General features: G+C 38.9%; 1 protein-coding gene across 1 annotated transcript in view; it reads right to left on the reverse strand.

The window, feature by feature from the left end:
* Positions 1-2,044, reverse strand: part of TOP1 (DNA topoisomerase I) — a 61,712-nt gene extending 59,668 nt beyond the window's left edge. The window contains exons 1-2 of the mRNA XM_063297169.1: positions 1,905-2,044; positions 1,080-1,104 (exon numbers count right to left, since the gene is read on the reverse strand). Of these exons, the coding sequence (XP_063153239.1) occupies positions 1,080-1,104; positions 1,905-1,937 (58 nt within the window). The 5' untranslated portion in view covers positions 1,938-2,044. The remainder of the gene's footprint in view (positions 1-1,079; positions 1,105-1,904) is intronic.
* Positions 2,045-20,929: the final 18,885 nt, after the last annotated feature.

A 20,929-nucleotide genomic window follows, 5' to 3' on the forward strand; every position in this document is an offset into this window, starting at 1 on the left:
AATGTTAAGGTGAAATCACCTTTTTAAAAGGTGGAGCAAACCATCTTGACATTTTTGACAGATAAGCCATTCCAACTCTGTGTCTCCTTCCCTCATTTTCTTCTTTTAAAGGGCTGGGAAAGCTTGCTATCCAACAGTGACAAAGCCATTCATAAGATAATAATGACTCCCTCCTCCCATTCACATACCACAGTTTTTTAAAAAAACCACAAAATATTTATTCTTCCTCAAACTGAAGACAAAAGAATACCCTGCATCAACTATCAAACTTTAGCAAAGTGATGTGGGATACTATTCTGAAACCACCCACGTTGTTTTATGGTATTTTATTTCAGGATTTTAAAACAGAAACCCCACCCAGTTTCTGCATTTATATCTTAAATGTGTTCCTTACTCAAAGTGATAGAGAATCTGTTCAAGAGCAACATGTTGCAACCACCTTTTGTTATAGGGGGAAGGGAAGGAAATGGAATTGACTGAAAGAAACAGACCTGGGGGAGAAGGAACAGGGGAAGCGATATGAATAAAAAGACAACCAGGCGACCAAGTCAAGCTTTAAAAACCAAAACCAAAATCAAGTGATGTTTTCCCCTTTTCAGGGACGATATTTGAAACATGGATGTTGGTTATTTCGTATGTTTTTACTGCGGAAGGCTCCTTCTAGGCAACTCGAGGGAGGAGGAGAAGGAGAAAGACACACACAGGGAAGAGAGAGAAAAAGAAAATGGCGCAGAGACTAAGTCCCGACCGTCGACAAGGCGACTTTCCAGGGGAGAATCGAGGCCCAAGAGAGATTTTTAAAAAACAAAGGAAGACTGATCTGGGGTCTCAAGCGTCCTCACTACGGAGAAACCAAGTCAGAAAGGCCGAGGGTCTTAAGATTTCGGAGAATTAGGAACCTCGATGGGAACAATGGGGCCGGTGAGCGAAGAGACGGGACTTAGTCTCTGGGACGCCATGTCTGTCCTTTACTATCCTTAGCATTGCAAGAGAAGGGAAGAGGGGAGAAAAAGAGAGAAAGCAGGGGGGAAAACCGATCCCACACCCCACTTTTACAAGGTTAGGGAAAAGACACTCACCATTCGCTCGGAAATCTGGATCAATCTATGATTGGAAAGGAAAGTGGGAAAATACGTTTTTAAAAAGGCATCCCAGGACCAAGGAATGATTTCACACAAAAACTACGTGCATTTTTAACAAGGGCATAGCTAGCCAAGGCGAGGGGAAGAAAATCATTCCTAAGGACTGTACATAAATACCTCGACAAAAGGGGCCGAACTGTTACCTACACCTCCCTTCCCCCACCACCCCCACCGAAGTTTTGCCCTCCAGTTTTAATTGCCTTCCTCCTCGTGCGTGGCTCTCTATCCCCAGAAGGTTTCCTCAGACACCCCCAACCCCCTTTTGAGTCTCCCACGCCCGGCAAGCGGCGGGAGGAAATCGGAAAAGACAGAAAACTGCCACCTTAAGGACCTTTCCCCTTTTAGGGAATGGGGCCAGTTGAATCAGGGCTTACTGGAATAATACGCAACTTAAAGGGAACCCCGGGAGAGGAGCAAGGAGGGACGAAGGGGACAGAGAACAGGCCAAGGGCTCGGAATATTATTGAAGGCCCATGAGCAGAGCGAAGGAAACGGGACTTTCTCCCCCTACACAAAAAGAAACCTCTGTAGAAAACCTGGGAGTAGCACCCCCTCCCCCAATTACCTGGCAAGATTGTACCTGGCCTGAAGAAATGACCTCATCAGTCTTTCTGAGGAACTGCTGCATTATGGGCATAAACCTTTCTTCCCCCCACATCAGAAAACCTCCACTTTTTTCCTCAAAGGGGATGATAGGCCTCAACGTCCACAGACTTTTCTTCCTTTCCCCCATTAACTACTAGAAGAATGGGAGCCCCTTACCTTGGAGTCGTTATGCAGCTGATCCCCACTCATGCCTATATCACAGTTCGTAAGAAAGAAAACCCAGGCAGAGGGAAGGACTTGAGGCCAAAGGGAAACCACAGCTCCCTAAGCAGCACAGTCAGTTGTATAACAGACTAAGTCCTCATTTCCATCCACTGCGCAGGCGCCGCGACTTTTAAACGGTGGGGCGGAGCTAAGCGAAGCTTCAGAGGCCGGGCAATAGATCGGAGATAAGAACGCCCTTCTTTCCATAACCCAACCTATCATCTTCCTCCCCTTCAATCAGTAATATCTCTGCTCAGATTTGCATGCACGCCACGCCCCCAGCTCTTGGTTGGCCCCGCCTCCGGCCCCCTGGCTTCCCACTTAGCCACGCCTCTTCCTTCTCCGCCATTTACGAAAAATGCCGGTTGCATTCCCCCCCTTCCTTTGCTTCCGTCTGCAAAAGCCGGGTTCTATTTACATATCCGGTCACGCCCCTTTATTCGCTGCCAATAAGCAATAAGAGGAGGGCTTGTTAAATTTTCATAGAGTCTCCCTGCTATCCGAGGGAGATATTTTCTTGCGGCACATTGTACAGGGCCAGCGTGAGTACGCCACGCATGCGCACACTTCCTCGTGGAGGCGCACTTTAGAAAATCCGAGTTCTAAACGTGGGGCAGTTAGAGCTTAGGGACCCCGAGGTATGTATGGTTCTGGAGGCGCGGTAGATCGAGTAACTCATTATTTCCGTAATTATTTCCTGTTCTGTTCCTGACCCAGTCGGAAAAATGAAGTCTGGGTATGTAATTAATTATATGGATATAACTAATATATAAAGTCGGGTTTGGACCCTAGTTAAATTCCCATTTAGTCATGGATGAAACTGGGCCAGACACTATCTCTCAGAGGCAACCTCCCTCACAGGCCTATTGTATCAATAATAAATAGGCTCTGTTTGCATGACATCCTCACCCGTATCTAATTGAACCACGGTTTTTGCATAAAACCAAATGCAAACAGCACAGGCTGAGTTTGTACAATACATTAAAATGGAATATGGTTGGTAACAGTGTGGTAGTGAATACCGACACTCTTAAACGCTTTCAGGAAACAGAAGTCATAATACATTTCCAGATCTCAGAGGCTTTTGCATGTCAATTTAATCAGGAATATAACTGATAATCTCTGATATGTATGCGTGGATCTTAGAATGTCTGAAATTAAATTAAATTTCAGCCATTCATAATTTCTCAGCTTAATCTGTTTTAGTGAGGATGTTATGAGAGTAAAATAATATTATCTTCAGTTCTTGAAGGAAGGCAGAATATAAAATGTAATAAATGTTCAGCTGGAAATAACTCATTTTCCCCCCACACAGGTAAATGGGAAGTATTTATTCCATTTTATTTTGCTTGTCAGACTCCATCTTGAGTAGAGCGTCCAGTTCCGGGCACACACTGTAAGAAATATTCAGAAATGCTGGAACATGTTCAAAGAAGAGCAGTGAAAATGGTCAGCGGACTAAAAGCTAAGCCTATGAAGAGAGATGGAAAGCATTTAATTTAGACTTGAAATGAGAAACCTAAGAGAGAGATAATATCACTCTTTAAATACCTGTAAGAATGTCACAAAGAAAAAGGCATTTATTATCTCAAATGACCGGAACAGTAAGAGTAGTTTGGCAGTGGAATCAATTACATAAAGAGATGATACTGTTCTCTTCACTGGATCCATTCAAGTAGAGGATGGATCCTCTGAGGTGAATGCTTTAATTTAGATTTTTGTATTTAGAGCAGGAAACTGGAGTTGATTCCTAAATGTCTCCTTCCAGCTGTATGAATCTTTCCATAGAAATGTGCAAAGGATCATACTGCACTATAATTTTTTTCGGAACAAGTGTGATGAATGCTAGAAATGTGCTGTTTTCAGTCATGCTGCTTATGGAGAGTTCGTTCAAACTCATAAAAAATACTTCAAGAAATAACAAAGAATATTAACTTTTCAGACTGTGTTCTTATTTTAAAAATTAAGAATGACTATGTGAGTAGAAAAGTCCAATTATAGTCAAATATGGCTTATTCCTACATAGGTATGTATAGGATAGCAAGCCAGATGTAATTTTATGTGTATTTTCACAAAACATTTTCTTGTTCTATGCAGTCCGGCGTGCCAAGTTTTAACAAGGACAGTAACCAATTGAGAATCTGATATGCAGAAGAGAGCATTCAAGAAATCAGGTTCTTTGAGGAATAATAGAAAAAGCTGAATATTTTTAGTCAGAAGAAGACATAATAAAAGAGAAAAATCTTATATTAAATTAGAAGAAATTTCTTAACATTAAGTACTGCTTGACTGAACAAACTGCCTCAGTACATAGTGAGATCCTTTTCCTTTGCTGCCAATACAATGATAATTTGTCAGGGATGTTGCTATTTAACGTAAATAAAATAAATAAAGTAACTTTCCAGTCTTGGAATTGATACCAAAAGTTCCTTCAAATTCTAAAGATTTATATAATACCTTTGAGTCGACTTCTGGTGACTGTCTGGAATGCCTGCTATATTCACACACAGCATACAAGACCATGCAGTTTCCTTAGCAACATTTTCAGAAGTGGTTTGCCATTGTTTTTCTTCCTAGGGCTGAGAATGAGTGACTGGCTGAAAATCACCCAGCTAAGGTAGAACTAGAATTCAGTCTCTTGGTTTCTAGCTTGGTGCCTTTATTTTAGCCACTACAGTAAAGTAGCTCCCAAAGTTCTATTACTCTACTATTTAATGTTCATTTTATGTTAGGGAGAATTACATGTTATATTAATAATGTGCATTTACAGTAAGAGTTCAAAGACCTTTATGTACAAAATCACTTGTAAAATACTACTAAGAGGAGGAAAGACTCAGTGGCTTTCTTAGGTTACCTGGTTGATTTTTGGTTATGGAAAGAAGTGACCTAGTGATTTAAAAGTATTTGCATTTGCCCTTATTCTATGCCAGGTATGGAATCACAAGATTCTATGAACTAAGATAATTATTTTAAAATTAAGGTTACCAAGCACAGAATAACAGCTGAAGTTATCCAAGTTGTCTAGCAGCTGGTTTGTACTGCAAAGGCAAAGAAGGTGATCATCTTCTACGTGCAGAAAATTCTCTTAGTTCTGCACCATGAAATTAGATCCAGTTGAAAAGAGTATCCCATGTTCTGCTCTCAAATTGGTGCTCTATCGCCAAGTAAATACATAATACACATTTTCAGTGTTGTACAGAGCATGAAATGGAGTAAGGGTTAGTAAGCCCCCCCCCAAAAAAATTAAATGCATGAGATGAGAAAAAGAAGCAGCTAAAATTAATTAATGCTAACATTCAATATATTTCTCTATACCTTTCTACTCTTGCAATTATTTTTACCATATCCATACATTGCTGCTTACATTATCTTTCTCACCTCTCATTTTGAGGCTCTAAAAAAAACTAAACTCCATCTAAATTTAACTGAATTTCTGATTCTTCCTCATCCTCTAAATCAATTCACTCTTCTTGCATATATTTGCTTTACAATTTAATCCTCATTCATGCTTTCTATATGACCAAAACATCTCAACATAAATTTTTTTTATACTGGTCACATGCTCTTGTATTTAATTGCATTTGATTTATTGAATGTTCATTCAATAACCATTCTTAGCCCTCACTTGGTACCCCATTCCTGCTGCATTCAACATGTATGTTTCTTCTGAAATACCTCTCACTTTCATATAACAAAGCTATTTTAGCTTCTTTTAACAAACACACATTCCTTATAAGTCATTACTCTTCCACCAGCATTGCACCTCTTAAAATTTCTCCATCCATTTTTCCGTCTTTAATAAACTTTCTACTAACGTACAGACATTCATTTACTAGGTCTAATACACCACGTATGTATGAATTGCAGTCATTCACTTTATTTTTCTTTTCAAACACAATTCCTGAGTCTTTGATACATTAATTTTCATATCCATACTCCTCACTAAGTAAGGGACGCGGTGGCGCTGCGGGTTAAACCGCTGAGCTGTCGATCGGAAGGTCGGCGGTTCGAAACCGCGCGGCGGGGTGAGCTCCCGTTGCTCGTCCCAGCTTCTGCACACCAAGCAGTTCGAAAACATGCAAATGTGAGTAGATTAATTGGTACCGCTTCGGCGGGAAGGTAACGGCGTTCCGTGAGTCATGCTGGCCACATGACCCGGAAGTGTCCTATGGACAACGCCGGCTCCAAGGCTTTGAAACGGAGATGAGCACCGCCCCCTAGAGTCGGACACGACTGGACTTTACGTCAAGGGAAACCTTTACCTTTACCTTTACCTACTCCTCACTAAATCATATAGTTTATCTAACAATTGCTGCAAAACACAGGTTTTACTTACTGATCATTTTTATATGGCTGCCCATCTCATGTAGTCTAACTGGGCAGCATATAAAACAACCATATTTTTTTTAAAAAAACACTCAAAAAGTACAAAAAAGGCTAAAATCTCTTTGGAATATCCTTCACCCGGAAGTGAGGCTGGCCCCCTCTCTCCTGGACTTTAGAAAACAATTAAAGACTTGGTTTTACCATCATGCCTGGAGCGGGAGGGAGAATAGTCACCTTTGTGGATGGCTAGTTTCCTAGGGTGGCCCTATTCAGCTTGCGGGTTATAGAGACATTTTAGCCATCGGGTTCCTATCATATTTATATTTTACTACGTATTATATTTATTCTATTGTTTCATAGGATTTTATCTATGTTTTGTTGTAAACTGCCCAGTGTCCCTTTTCTAGGGAGATGGGCATTGATAAATTTGATAAATAAATTAAAAAGGCTATAAAAGGTTCTCAGTCAACAACATAGCATCAAAATTACATGTCCATTTATATCCCCATCCTATAAACCTCTAATGCTATCACAAGCATTCCTTATACATTTATGCATAAATAAACAACCAAAGAAACTTGTTGCATCTTTGCCCAGTGCTGAACCATTTGCTGAACATGCCATTTATTCTTTACTTTCATCATACATCACTTATTGTATTCAACAACCAATCTTCAACTCCATATTTGTGTAAAACAATCTATAATTCAAGCCATATGGTAAAGTATATTTAGTTTGTGAGATGCTTTCTCTAATCCAACACACAAACTTCCTCATATTTTATGTATTTTTCACTGTGAAGAGCAAGCTCTAATCTGCACACCCCCAATACACTTCTCAAATTTTGTAATATCTTGTATTCCAATCAGAACTCTGCCAAGCACATTCTCAGGCACACTTAACAAACTAATCGCTCTGTAGTTTTTGCATGGAAAAGACAAGGAAGTTCCAAAAAGACATTTTTGCTTTATTAATTTTATTAGAGGTTTCCAAACATTCTTGGTTCATGGTGCCCTTAGTGGTTCCCAAGTAGTGAAATATCCTGTGGTTCCCTTGTGATATCACTGTGGCACCCCAGCGCACAGTTTGAGAACCACAGGATTATATAAAGCCTATATGGATTACTACAAATTATGTAGTGCTTTTAAAATGTGGGTGTACATGTTTGATGTCCAGGAAGCAACAGTTAGTACAGAATATATAACAACTAAAGGTTCAAAATTGTGAAAGGAATTTTAGTCCTCTTCACCTACTTCCAAAACATTTTAATTTTTTTTTTACTCAAAAATGTTACGCATTTTCTCTGTCTCTTTTAATCTTCATTGCTCCAGGCTTTCTTTGACAAGGTTCTTTGTAGCTATCTTTTTCTTTATTCGTTTCTCTTATCTTTTGTAGCAATGCTTCTTTTGTATGCCATTTTTTCTTGTTAGGTAGGGGTCCCTTGCAATAATCCTTTTTCTGGAATTTGGCACTCACAGGAAGTCTGGACTTAGGGAAGATACTTATGTTACAGAATCAAACAGCTATAGAAAAGTACAGTGATACTAGTAAGTGAGGAATCTAATGGTATTTATGTGCATATCCCTGGATTCAAATTCTGAGCTGTTTTCTTTTGCTCTTTTGCAACAGACTGCTTGTAGATCTTTTCCGGCACTGGTCCTTCAACTGGCCTTTGATTACAAAACTGTTTATTCCATTCCCAAGCTCGTTTTCCACCTTCCCAGCTCAACTTACACTTCATCATTCCATTAAGTAGCCTTCCTTATATCACAGATTTCTGTGGCACTCTATAACAATTCTTTTTATTCTGTTCCAAGCAGGTTCCAAATTCTCTATTTTTACTTCTACTAATATACATTCAGAACCTTTAGTTACTCGTGTATCATTTGATGATTCTTTTGTCATACTTCTTTTCGGTCAAATCATACTTTTAAATTCCTTTGCCATGCATATGTATGAATAAATTTATGCTTAAACCACAAATTCAAAACAGACTTGTTTCTGAACAGATACTGACCAGTCACCATTCTTACCTATTCCTGCATCTCCAAAATGGCCTGATAATTTTTTGTATATGTTCTCATCTTGTGTCAGCCCTACTAGATAGCCCAGATCAGGAAATCAACTCCACAGGAAGGCTAAAACTACTTTAATTGAGATTGGCTATTATAGCAGAATCTTGTAAGTTTGGTTGTGCTGTACCTTTCTTCCTCCTTATAGTTTGGTGGATTAGGGAGGGTCTGTCTGAGCCACTTCCGAATGTTACCTTGTAATTCTGACATTAGCCTCACTAGGTAAATCAGATCAGGAAAGCTTGTGCCCATTTATCTATTGCACATTTTCCCCAAAACACATTTCTGATTCTGGTTCTTCCATTAAGAACATTCACTGGAGTGTGACATGTAACCATCACAACCTATGGATTTCTAATCTTATAGATTAGAATCTTATACCTTCACTTTTCTGTGTATCTTTACCATTTCCACAAGATAAAACCACCTTCCTTCAAATCAAAAATGTCCTTGCCCTGTCTCTTAGATTCACAGGCATACGATATATCTATTTTACTTTTCTTTCATTTAATTAGTTAATTCATGATCTTTATTATTTATTCCTCTTAGAATCCAAGTCACAGTCTTTCATACGATTGTCATCAGATGGATACATAGACTTGACCTCTGCCACCCGTCTTGTGTACACAAGTCCACACTCATATCATATGCACCATTCCCTGTAATGGTAATGACAGTACGGGTCAAGTTTTGCACATTTTAGCCAGTATGGTCACAAATACCACCAAAGCCTACCCTAAGCATATGATATTCTGATGCAAATTTAGTTCTCTAATCTAATCCCATCAGCTAGCAGTATATGCAGAGTAAGGACATATACTCCAGATGTTCCATCACCAAATTATGGAGTAAGTAATATTTTTCCCTTTAGCAAACAGAAGGTCCTATATAAACATGACACCAAGGAATTAGTGGCCTACAAGAAGCCGTAGTTGCTCTCTTCTTTGTGCAGTAGGATTATTAAAAAGACAAGAAACATCTCAAGATGTGACTTTCCAACATACCAATATCCACAAGGGGATTATTTGTAGAATAATAATTATCCTGTGACTAAACAGCTGAAGGAAAACAAAAGATTATAATGCAATTGTGTATTGACAAACTATTGAATTAATTTCCAGAGAACTAGGCACAAGATTGTAGCCTTAACATCCCTTTCTGTTCAGCAAATAAACCATGATTACAAACCATAGTGACTAGTAAATCTAAAAATATATGTTATGTCATAGCTACGTTATAATGTAGTATTTTATTTGGGGTTAATACGTTGTGCAAATACACCAATATGATTTGTTAATAACTAGTGTATTTGACTTGAATTCAATATATAATTTTTATTGTATGTTTTTAATTTAAGCATGACTATGTTTATCTTACGGAATAATACCATTGTATTGGTCTATGACTGTAATAAAGAGTGATGATGATGATTTGTTAATCATGATTTAGTGCACTGTATACACATCACCTACATATTTCTAATTTCTATAGATTTATATCTATGTAAACATATCTAAGATTCCTGTCTAAAGTAAAGCTTCAGTAACAGTCATTTCAACATTCATTCATTTGCTCTTTGATAGTTTCATATAATAAACACTTTGTGTGATAGATTCCTCTTTGTATACAGCTCCAGGCACTGTTACAGCATTATATAAATAATAGCAGCATCGATATTTCAAACTGTTTGCTTCCCATTGTGTTATTTTCAGAACTGTTTCTCCAAAATGTGACATCTAATCTAAGCTGGGTTGTTTCACTTCATTTCTCTGATTTCACGCAAGAGCTGTTCTACTGCATAGTATTTAGTGCAGCAAAATGTAGCACAGTGGAGCACAAGTTGCTTGTCAAACATCAGAATTCTACTACATTTACCATGCAGACTTATCGCAATAAAGTAATAATTGATTTAAAAAAAGGCTGAGCATGCTGTTAAATGATCATGATGTCTCTCTAGGTACTAGTATCAGTATGAATCAGTGAAATAATAGGATCCCTTTAATGACCCAGTTTTTGACATTCTCTAACCCATATACCATGTTCCATTTCCTCCTTTCTTTTGTACAGTGATAGAATATGTGTGTATGTTTGTATAGACAGGTAGATAAATTTCAGGAAAGGACATAAGATTATTTTCAGCGAAGTGTTTCAAGTTGTACTACTGTATTGCTAATATTTTTATTATTTTTAATTGTTTACAATTTCTTTCAGATTACTAGCTGCCTTGCTAATATTAATACATTTACTGTATATTCAAATTGAGGTGTCCCAACCCCTAACCTAGATGTCCTTTTCCTCCTGTCAATTATCCACTGGTGTTTCTATGCCATCTCAAGGGAAAAAATCAATTGGAGAAGCAGATATCTGCTGCTCCTTTGCACTTCTGATGCTTCTCTGTCAGAGAGAGCATACTAGGAAACAGCAATGGCATTATGGCAGTGTTTCTCAGCCTTGGCAGCTTGAAGATGTGTGGACTTCAACTCCCAGAATGTATTGCCTCTTTCTTGGGCTTGGATGCCAAGAACGTGATGTGCCATAATCCAGAAACCACAATATCTGGGTTCACACGCTATGCTAACCTACATCAAACAAACCGGTTTATGACGTAGCACACTGCGTGAACCTAATCATATTTTCTCTTAATCTCCAGCAAATGGATTTAGGCAAATAATGTGTCTAGACCAGTGTTTCTCAACCTCAGCAACTTTAAACTGTGTGGACTTCAGCTCCCAGCTCTGCTGGCTGCGGAATTCTGGGAGTTGAAGTCCACGCATCTTAAAATTGCCAGGGTTGAGAAACACTGCATTATGGTGTTGTGATGGGCTTTCACATACACATAATGCCATTTGACCATGGCTTTGACTGTAAGGTCAGGTTAGTTAATGGCATTTTAGGAGTTCATTTCAGATGTCCTTCCATCGAATGATTACAGGTCTGCTTGTAATTATACTGCATGAAAGAAAGTGGAGCTCTCTACATTCAGTAGCCCCACCTCCTCTCTTGCAGCCTGATTGGTCATGCCATCCCTGTCCTCCCACTGTTGAGGAATGTCTCCAGAATGGGAGATCCTGGTTTATTTGTAGGTACCCTGCTAATTGTGAACTTCAATCATGCAGTGTTCTGAATAACACAGAGGGTTTAGGTGAAATAACCAGACTTCTCTGTTCATACTTTCTCCAATAAAAAGACCAGGCTCTGAGTGGTGGGGTGTGATGGTTCTGGCCAGAGCATATTTCCTAATCATTTCCTCCTTTATCATTCCCCCTCGCTAGTTAATCTCATCAGGCCACCAATTCAAGATCATTGAGACCTTTCTCCTGACAGACACAAAGACAGCAAAACCAATCTCCCCCTGCAATGGCTCGCAAATCTAATTAAAAATCAAAAAGCCAGGGCAGGGGAAGCTAATAACAGCCTAGATGGCATAATAGCCAAACAAGCCTGTCAAGGCAAATTATAGTCAAGAGCAAATACCTCAAGTGGGAAATATAACATAGTGCTATAGGATGGAGTGCTCCTGTTTGGTAGTTCAGCTAATCAGCCATGTTTTCTGTTTTACTCCCCCACCCCCCGTTTGTTTTGGTTTTTAAAACCTATTTGGATCCCTGCACCCTGGTAGTCAATTAATACTCCACACCAACCTACTTGCTCAATAGCCCCTGGGTTATTCTGTTTTGTGTGTGTGTGTTTAATTAGATTTGTGTTTTTTTTTAAAATCTCAAGGGTTTTTTTTTCCTGAAATACAAATCAAGCCTGCTGATACTTCCTGCATGTGTGTGAATTGTGATGTTTTTACTATATAAGACATGACATTCACAGAATATGACTGTTAATGCACATTGTTGGGCTTAATAGTAATTCCACAGTCAAGTGCCAGTGTATCTTAAGGGATTGAATGTTGAACTTCAGAAGACTAATATTTTGGCTTAGCTCTGTTGTTCACTAGTAGTGTAATCCTACACACACACAGTTTACTCTGAAGTGAGGCCACTGAGTATAGTGGCACTTCTTTGTAACAAGACAGCAGTCTGAATAGTCCCAAGTCTGTTACTATTTCCAATCTACTTTTTGGAATTATTGCGACTAACCTGGTATTGTTGGATGCCAGCCAACATACTTCATTAGGAGACCCACTGCTGACTAACAACCCCCCATGGCTAGGTTACTCCTCTACTTAACATTGGTTCCTTGTTGACCATAGCAGGTGCCACTACCTGCTCACATCTGCTTCTTTTGGACAATTGTAGGGATTGATTCTAGAGGGAAAGCAGGTAGGTGTTGTGGCTGGGGAAGCAACAACATGGTTCTTTGGTTTTGACTTAGCACATTGTACAAACCAAACCAATTGTGTTTTATTCAGTAAATCATGGTTAAGTATGAACCCGGCAGTGGTTGGCTTTATTTAGTCATGATTTACTGAAAAAAATCACAACTGACTGGGTTCATAGAACACACCAAATTAAAACCAAACAAAGCATATTCTGATTAACAATGTTTGAATCAGGTCAGGTTTTGCTATCCTGAACTCTTCATAAGTCAAATTAACAATGAAATAAATCTCATTTTGGATGCACAGTTCTAAAGACTGCCCGCACTACCTAACAGAGACAGCCCCATGACTTAGTGCAGTCAGAGAGAAGGCTGCATTTTAAAAAGCTTTTGCAGAACAGTATTTTTCATAGTATATAACCCAAGTACATAACAGCTTAACTTATTCAAGAACATGAGTTTTTTTCTAGAAGTTTATTTTTGTACTTCTTCAGTCATCTGGGCTGCTCAGAGCTGGCTGATACCTCCCTTTTATTCAAGGCAAGGGGTGCTGCAAAAGGAGATGTGTTATTAGTACAAATGATAACGGGGAAAATTTAGGTGATGATGAGAAAGCTGCATTCAGGTTAACATAAAATTCATAATGGCTGCGGTTACCAATATAGAGGCACCCTTCTCTCTCTCATTCCTCATTGTGACATGGAGTGTGCAGCCATTTGTTCATCATGTAGTGCCATCTGTCAGTATTTTTTTAGTGCGATTAAAAAAAAACACCTTTATTTAAAAGCATTTTGGTGCTGCTCTTGATTTAAAATCTTCAGAGTGGCTTGCAACTATTATAAAAGAGCATTAAGTAAATATAAATATGCACAATAATATTACAGCACCAGTGAATAACAAAAGATTCACAGATCAGAAAGCAACAAAAGTCAGGTATGGAAACTGGCCAGAATAGAGGCCTACAACCCGATGCACCAGGGATATACCTGTTTTCCAAAAAACTTGAATATTATCTCCAAACTTCTAAAAGTTATCAAGTTGTGATTTTTACCATGATGGGAAAATTATTAAATATGTGACCGGAGAATACCATATTAGCTATATTTTACATCAGTTAAATATAAAAATGAATAAAGTAAAAATTTATGGGCCATTTATACATACAGTCATGTAACACCCCAGCCCAGGTGCTGTACAGCTCGTCACTAGGAAGCCTGCCCCAATGTCAAGAAAACTGCACGGACTTGTTCCTGCAATCACCAGCGGTCAAAGTTGACTCAGTAGCCATACAACAACAAAACAAGTAGATCTCGGACTGAATGCTAGACATGAAGGATACACTTCTGGCAGGGCACTCTACTATCTCTCCATAAACATTACAACTTTCTATTAGCATCAGTGTGAAATTTCCCCCCTAATCCAAGTAACAAATTCAGAGAAAAGATTAACCACAGGTTTGTGACAGGAGAGAAGAGGGTTAAATTTCTATTCCTTGCCTGTTCTAATCTATTTAATCATCAACTTCTGATGATGCCATTTAAAAAGTGTGTACTTGAGACTGAATGCAGACATGTCTTTGGCCTGCAACATCTTAATATCTATATAGACCTGTGTGACTTGTATTTTTTTCTTTACACACTTCATAAGAATTTATTACATAGGAGATAGAAGCACCAGCTTTCAGAGTCTGGTATAAGGAGCAGGAGAAGACCATGACACTAGCACCCCCTCCACCATGGGCTTCCACCTCCCATGGCTGGAGGCCTGGGCTTCCAAAGGGAGTTGTGGAATTGGCAAATCAGATGTAGGGCATGGACTTGGTCAGCATTTTTCTGGCCCTTCCAGTCTATGAAATACCGGAGCCATCTTCAATGTTGGCACAAGTCCAGACTACAGGATCCCTCATGTTCTGGCTTCCCTTGGACCATGACAGGAAGTGATGGAGGTAGAGGCTGACAGTGTGGACTTAAGGGAGTGACAGGAACTAACAGGGAGTGGTGGAATACAGGCTGCACATGAGTGAATGTGTGCTGCAAATTATTGTATGCAAATTCTGCAAAGGGTGGGAATCCCAGTTCTCTTGTTGAAAATGTGAGTACCATTAGAAGTATTGCTCAAGAATGCTATTGATCCTCTTTGGCTGTCAGACAGCAGGTAGTGGGCTGAGGATAGATTATAATAAATATATTAAGTGAAATCTGTTATAGTCCTCAAAAGCTTATGCAGTAACAGATGGACAGTATTAGGCTTTAAGGTGTTACAGAATTATTTTGCTGCCTTTTGCTCTAAAAGGCATGGTGGCACGATCTCATAGGATGGGTATGTATACTATGTCACTAACGACCATCTTTATATGATAGACTGTCTAGTCTAAGTCCAATTTAAAAATAAGTAGACATTAAAAGGGTAAATCAAGAGCCCTAGTCAGTATCTCTCATTAGTTACCCCCAGATCAGCAGTAATGCAGGTCATAGTATTCCAAACTAGCTTGAGAGCTGTTTCCGTTATAGTGGCTTTCTACATATTTGCTTTTATACATATTCATTTACCTGTGCAACTTTTCTGCACAATTGTATCATTTTGCCCAATTTTGGTAATGCATGTTCTCTCTTTTTGTCATATTAGATGCTGGGGATTAGAAAGCAGCAATGAGATATTGGAGGACGATGCTGGATATTGATTGATTGATTGATTGCTCAAATTTAGCCACCACCCATCTCCCCCAAAAGATGTTCCTTGCAGCCTGCACTGTGTCCTATAAACTTGCTTTCTGCCCTCCTGTGTACTGTTACTCCATTATTGGTGTTGAAGTAGATTCAACTGCCAGTTTAGTCCACAACAACAAATCTTGAATTAACCTTGCCTGTTCCCAGTGAGCTCCTTCTCTGTTTATGAGACAGACTTGGAAAATTGCATTAGGTATGTTTGCATCAAGCCTCCCTCCCTCCCTTCCACGTTTGCAACACCTCACATCTTATACCAAAGGGTCTTTCTCATCACTTTCCTAAATAAACAGTATGTGGCCAGACAGGAAGAGTGCAGTATGTCAGCAGAATGCCTCTATTCTGTCTCCTTATGATTTTTCAATTCTGGTCTATATTTGCTGCATTCCTGGAACATCAATGCTGGCTTTCAATATTAAAGCAGTTCTGACTCAATAGATACAGAAGGCAGGAGGCCCTTTTACTTTTTTACACTCGTGCCAGTGACAAAATTCACCTGCTTTTGATGGTTATTAAAATAGATGATAATTACTCAGTTTTTTTAACAGGTAACCATTTTTAAAATATTAAAATACATTATTCTCGGACCCATGTCTAAATATTTCTCTCCATAGAGTTCAGTCATCATAGTACGCTCTCTATTCTCTGCAAGTTGTGTGCCTGCATGAGAGAAGATTCTGTTTCCACCAGGTGTAGACCTGCAATGAGACTATAGTACTGTATTATATAGCAGATATATTTTATACCAGTGTTAAAAGCCAGGCTGTATGCTTGTGTTGCAAATGTAAGCTTTAAAGCTCAGGCAGCAATTCATTGTTTTAAACCAGAGTGGTAACGTATAGCCTTCCAACTGTTGCTGAACCAGTAATCCCAGCCAGCATGACCAATGGCACGACTAGTATTTCAGCAACACCTTGACAGCCCAACATAGTTGGTCCATGCTTTAGTTCATTTAGTGAATCATGGGACTGTTGAAAATCTGTATGATATATCCATGATATACTGGTATGAATATTATTTAATGCCACATATCTACTCATAAAGTGTAGATACAGAATATTAACGCTCCCAAAGATCAATAGAGCCTATATATTAAACATCTGTAATTATGTTTACAACAAGAAACATCCAAAATAATTACTGAACACATGACACAGAGGAAAGCATGTCATTTCTCTGAATATAATCCCTAACAATAATGCTAGCTGTCTCCAGCCTGAACACACCTTCCACAGTAGCTAGGGATTTTACGCCAACAGATTTGTTATATATGCAGTTATGTTTTATTTACTATGATGTTGGCAAGAAGAAAAAAAAAAGCTAATTTCAATTTTCTAGTTGCACAATGATCCCAAATGGCTTGTATCATGAACATTTGAAAGGAGACAAATGTTCAGGATCATGTTCCATGGCCCTGTTTACATGTTTTAATTTGGTCTCGCACATAGTGCATCCTTGCATATACGCATAGCCTCTGTGCACTACCATGTGGAGATTGAGCTTGAGTCTCATGTTCAGCGATCATGGATATGCCTAATGATAGGGTTGTTGCTGTTCTTCCATAGCTAGACTGACTCAAGTTATTCAAGAGCCACATGGGTGGAAATAACATGAATATCATCCTTAATCTTAAACAGCATTCTCAATCTGTTGAGTACTAGTAATGTTGTAGTCAATACTGCACCACCCAAGCATAAGGCAGGGAGAGATATTATCTCTCACTAGGGAACCCTAAAATTTGCATAAGTATAAATCTATAGGAGGGGAAAAATCCTCAGTGGAAAAAAATCTCCCCCAAGAAAGCTTAATTGCTGAGTGTTGAATCTGCAAAATTGATTGGCAGCTGCAGGGGGTGGGGGGAATGAAAAACCTCTGAATGGATGGAGGGTCTGAAATCCTAAAAAAGCATTTCAGGATTTCAGACCCATTATTTATTTATTTGTCGCATAATTTTATTTATTTATTTATTTGTTAGCTTTAATTCCTCTTTAGATCCCATCTTTTCTCCAGAGCTCAAAGTGGCACACATCGTGCTCCCTCCTCCAATTTTATTCCCATTACAACAACTCCATGAGTTTGGGTCAAGAGGTAGTCCAGTTAGCCTGTTTACTTCAATGGCTAAATGTGGCCTTGAATCTGGGTCACCCTGTTCTTAGTCCTACAGTAGATCTTTGCAATTATACTGAATATTTGGTGTCTTCAGATTTCTGCTCCATTTATTCTTGCAGTACCTCTGTGGCCAGGACTGAATAACTTGCCCAAGGAAGCTCAACAAGAATGTAGGAGCTTGCACACAGATAAACTCCTGTTTGCTCCTGTGCTTTCTCACTTTCAATAGAACACCACAGTGATAGAAAGGCCTTTTGGCTGTCACTTTTGAGAGTCATGAATCCTCACTGATTTGTTGCAATTCATTCAGCAATCTACCTGTAGATTCTGATCTTCTATCTGTCCTGGTTTTCTGCATTGAAAGAACACCCTCATCCTTGTCTCTGTCATTCTGTTTATAGATATTTATTGATTTGGGGAGAAGTCTGTGGCATAAATGGAGTCTTTAAACCTGGATTAAGATACCTTTACTTCTGACACGGCTAAAGTAGAACTGTTAACATTTTTTTACCATCAGCAGTGTGGGGTATACTCGTGGAGAGTTCTCTAATGCCACAGCTTCTCTACTCTTGAAAAACAAATATACAATATCCTAACCCTGCCTTCTCCAATTTGGTATTTTCCTGATGTGTTGAGATGAACTAGCTGGGAATCCTGAAAGAGACAGTTATATCACACAGTGATCACAGAAGGCTCTGGATTTCCTGAAAATGTTCTTGGTCCCTTTTTGTTTATTTCTGGATATTATTAGCCTTCCCATTAAAAGTCTAATACAAAGTTAGAATGTAAGATCATAAGATGAACTCTGCTCCGACCAAAAGTCCATCTAGTCCAATAGCTATTTAGTAGCTATTATAGTAACTATTAGCCTGTGGGAAATTTATAAGAGTCTAAAGAGTGCAGAGAAGAGTGACAAAGAGGGTGTAGAAGGCTTGGAAGTCACATCCTATGGTTGAAGGAACTTGATACGTTTATCCTAAAGAAGAGCAAGTTGAGAGGAGACGTGATAGCAGTCTTCTAATACATGAAGGGATGTCACAGGGCAGAGGATTTGGGTTGATTTTCCATAGCACCCAAAGGTAAGACAAAAACCAATAAGTGGAAGTTTTACAGTGAGATTTCCTGACTGTGAGAACTAGTAAACAGTGGAACAGTTTGCCTCTTGAATTGGGGGTACTCCATCACTGGAGGTTTTTGAGAAAAATGTGAATGGCCATTTGTCCTGGATGGTATGAGAATTCCTGCATTGGGCAGAGGTTTGGGCTAGAAGACCTCCAAGTTCCCTTCCAACCATATTATTCTATGATGGATATGCTTTTGACAGACTTAGACTTCATAAATTTATCTAGCCCTCCTCCTGAGCCATCTAAGCAAGTGACAACCAGCATATCCTGTGGCAATGAATTCCATTTATTATCTCCTACCTGTTGGTATAGTCTGTCTAGCCATTCTATTACTTGCCTCCTAAAAATGGGAATGGGTTTGACTTTAACAAATGAATTTTATATGAGGACTCTGCTTGTTCGTGTAGAAATTAATGCCTCAACCTGATGCAGATATATTTTACATATGAGCTATTTAATTTTCAGCCTAAATCTCTTGAATTTAAGAATTCAAAAATTATTTCAAATGAAACTATTTGTACATAGGATCTCCTTCTGAATGCCTTTTCCAGATCCATCGATAGAGAACTATTGAGATTCTTTGGCTGCTTGTTTGTGGAAACACTTTGTATGGCTAGGCTACTCTGTTATTACTCATCAGATATAGTTGCATTAGTTGATTAAATTTGTGTTTTTAATCAGTAGATCTAAACACAGTTTATACAATCTTTCAACATACCTACCTATCCCCAACAGTAAATTAGGCTTGTCCAATCTGAATATTATGAACTAGGCAGCAGGGACCATTAAGGCTAAGAAAATATGCCAGCTTACTTCATGAGTGAGTGGCTGATGTGGAATTTGAATTAGAGATTTTCAGTCTGACATGTTTGTCACAAACAAAATTACTCTGTGAAAACTGTGTATAGTGTACATAACAATGTGTATAATCATGGACTAATCACACATAGTATTGTCTGCAGCTTAGTACGTCATTGTTTAACCTATAGTTTATGGTTTAGTGTGTTGTCTGAAACTAGGCATTTGTTTATTCACAATTAATAGCTCAATGTAGCTTGTGAATCTATTCATTGTGATGTTTGGACTTCCATGAATCTTAGGTAGGCTTAAACCCAATCACTTGTAATATGTAAACAGATAAAGAAATTTGTTTTGAAATGAAGTATTTGTTGGGAGCCAAGGAACTGGGTTGCTTTGGGTAGTTTTCAGGTTACATCTGATATCAACTTCAAGATGGCACACACAATCCTAGGTATAAATTATTCCAGCTACTAGAGGATAAGGTAATTGTATGGTCTAGGTTTTTCATGGTTCTTTGATTTTAAGTGAGCATCAGAGGTATTATTTAATTACTGGCACATAATATAATTCTGTGTAATTATAAGCTTGAGATAAGCAGTTAACGCGGCCTGCCTGGACTTTACAAGACTTCTTGCTACACTGTTTCTGTGTAAATGAGTCAGACTGTTGAAATGGCATTAATCCCAGGGAGGAGTACAAAGAAGGATCTTTGATTTATTCTCATGTAGTAGCGAGAGCTGGACCATAAGGAAGGCTGAGCGAAGGAAGATCGATGCTTTTGAACTGTGGTGTTGGAGGAAAATTCTGAGAGTGCCTTGGACTGCAAGAAGATCCAACAATCCAGGAAATAAAGCCAGACTGCTCACTTGAGGGAATGATATTAAAGGCAAAACTGAAATACTTTGGCCACATAATGAGAAGACAGGATACCCTGGAGAAGATGCTGATGCTAGGGAGAGTGGAAGGCAAAAGGAAGAGGGGCCGACCAAGGGCAAGATGGATGGATGATATTCTAGAGGTGATGGACTCGTCCCTGGGGGAGCTGGGGGTGTTGACGACCGACAGGAAGCTCTGGCGTGGGCTGGTCCATGAAGTCACGAAGAGTCGGAAGCGACTAAACGAATAAACAACAACAGTAGCACATTACCATGCATTAACAGAGAGTCTCCAAGATAAGCTCTAAACATTTCCTATGAAGACTTTTCTTACAGGGAGACCAAGAAATAGCAAATGAAGAATAATGCTTCAGGAAATATTAAACTTCTCTTATTAGCTAAGTTCAAACATCACAGCAGGTATGACATGGTTTGCTTCTTTCTAACTTAATATGTTGTAAGAATCCAGGTTATTGTGGCTTATTCAACAAACCATCATTATACCTTATCATTGGATCATGGGAACCCAGTCATTTCTTTCTCCTTCCTGGCCTGTCCACTCCTGTTATGCCTCTATATCTCATCTACCCCAAGTCTTCAGGGAAGTCTCCTTCTAGCTTCTCTCTCTTTTTGGAATTTCCTCTCTCTGACATCCATTTTAATACCAGGTCCAGGTTT

The sequence above is a fragment of the Candoia aspera genome, chromosome 3, assembly GCF_035149785.1.
Source record: "Candoia aspera isolate rCanAsp1 chromosome 3, rCanAsp1.hap2, whole genome shotgun sequence".
Taxonomy (NCBI): domain Eukaryota; kingdom Metazoa; phylum Chordata; class Lepidosauria; order Squamata; family Boidae; genus Candoia; species Candoia aspera.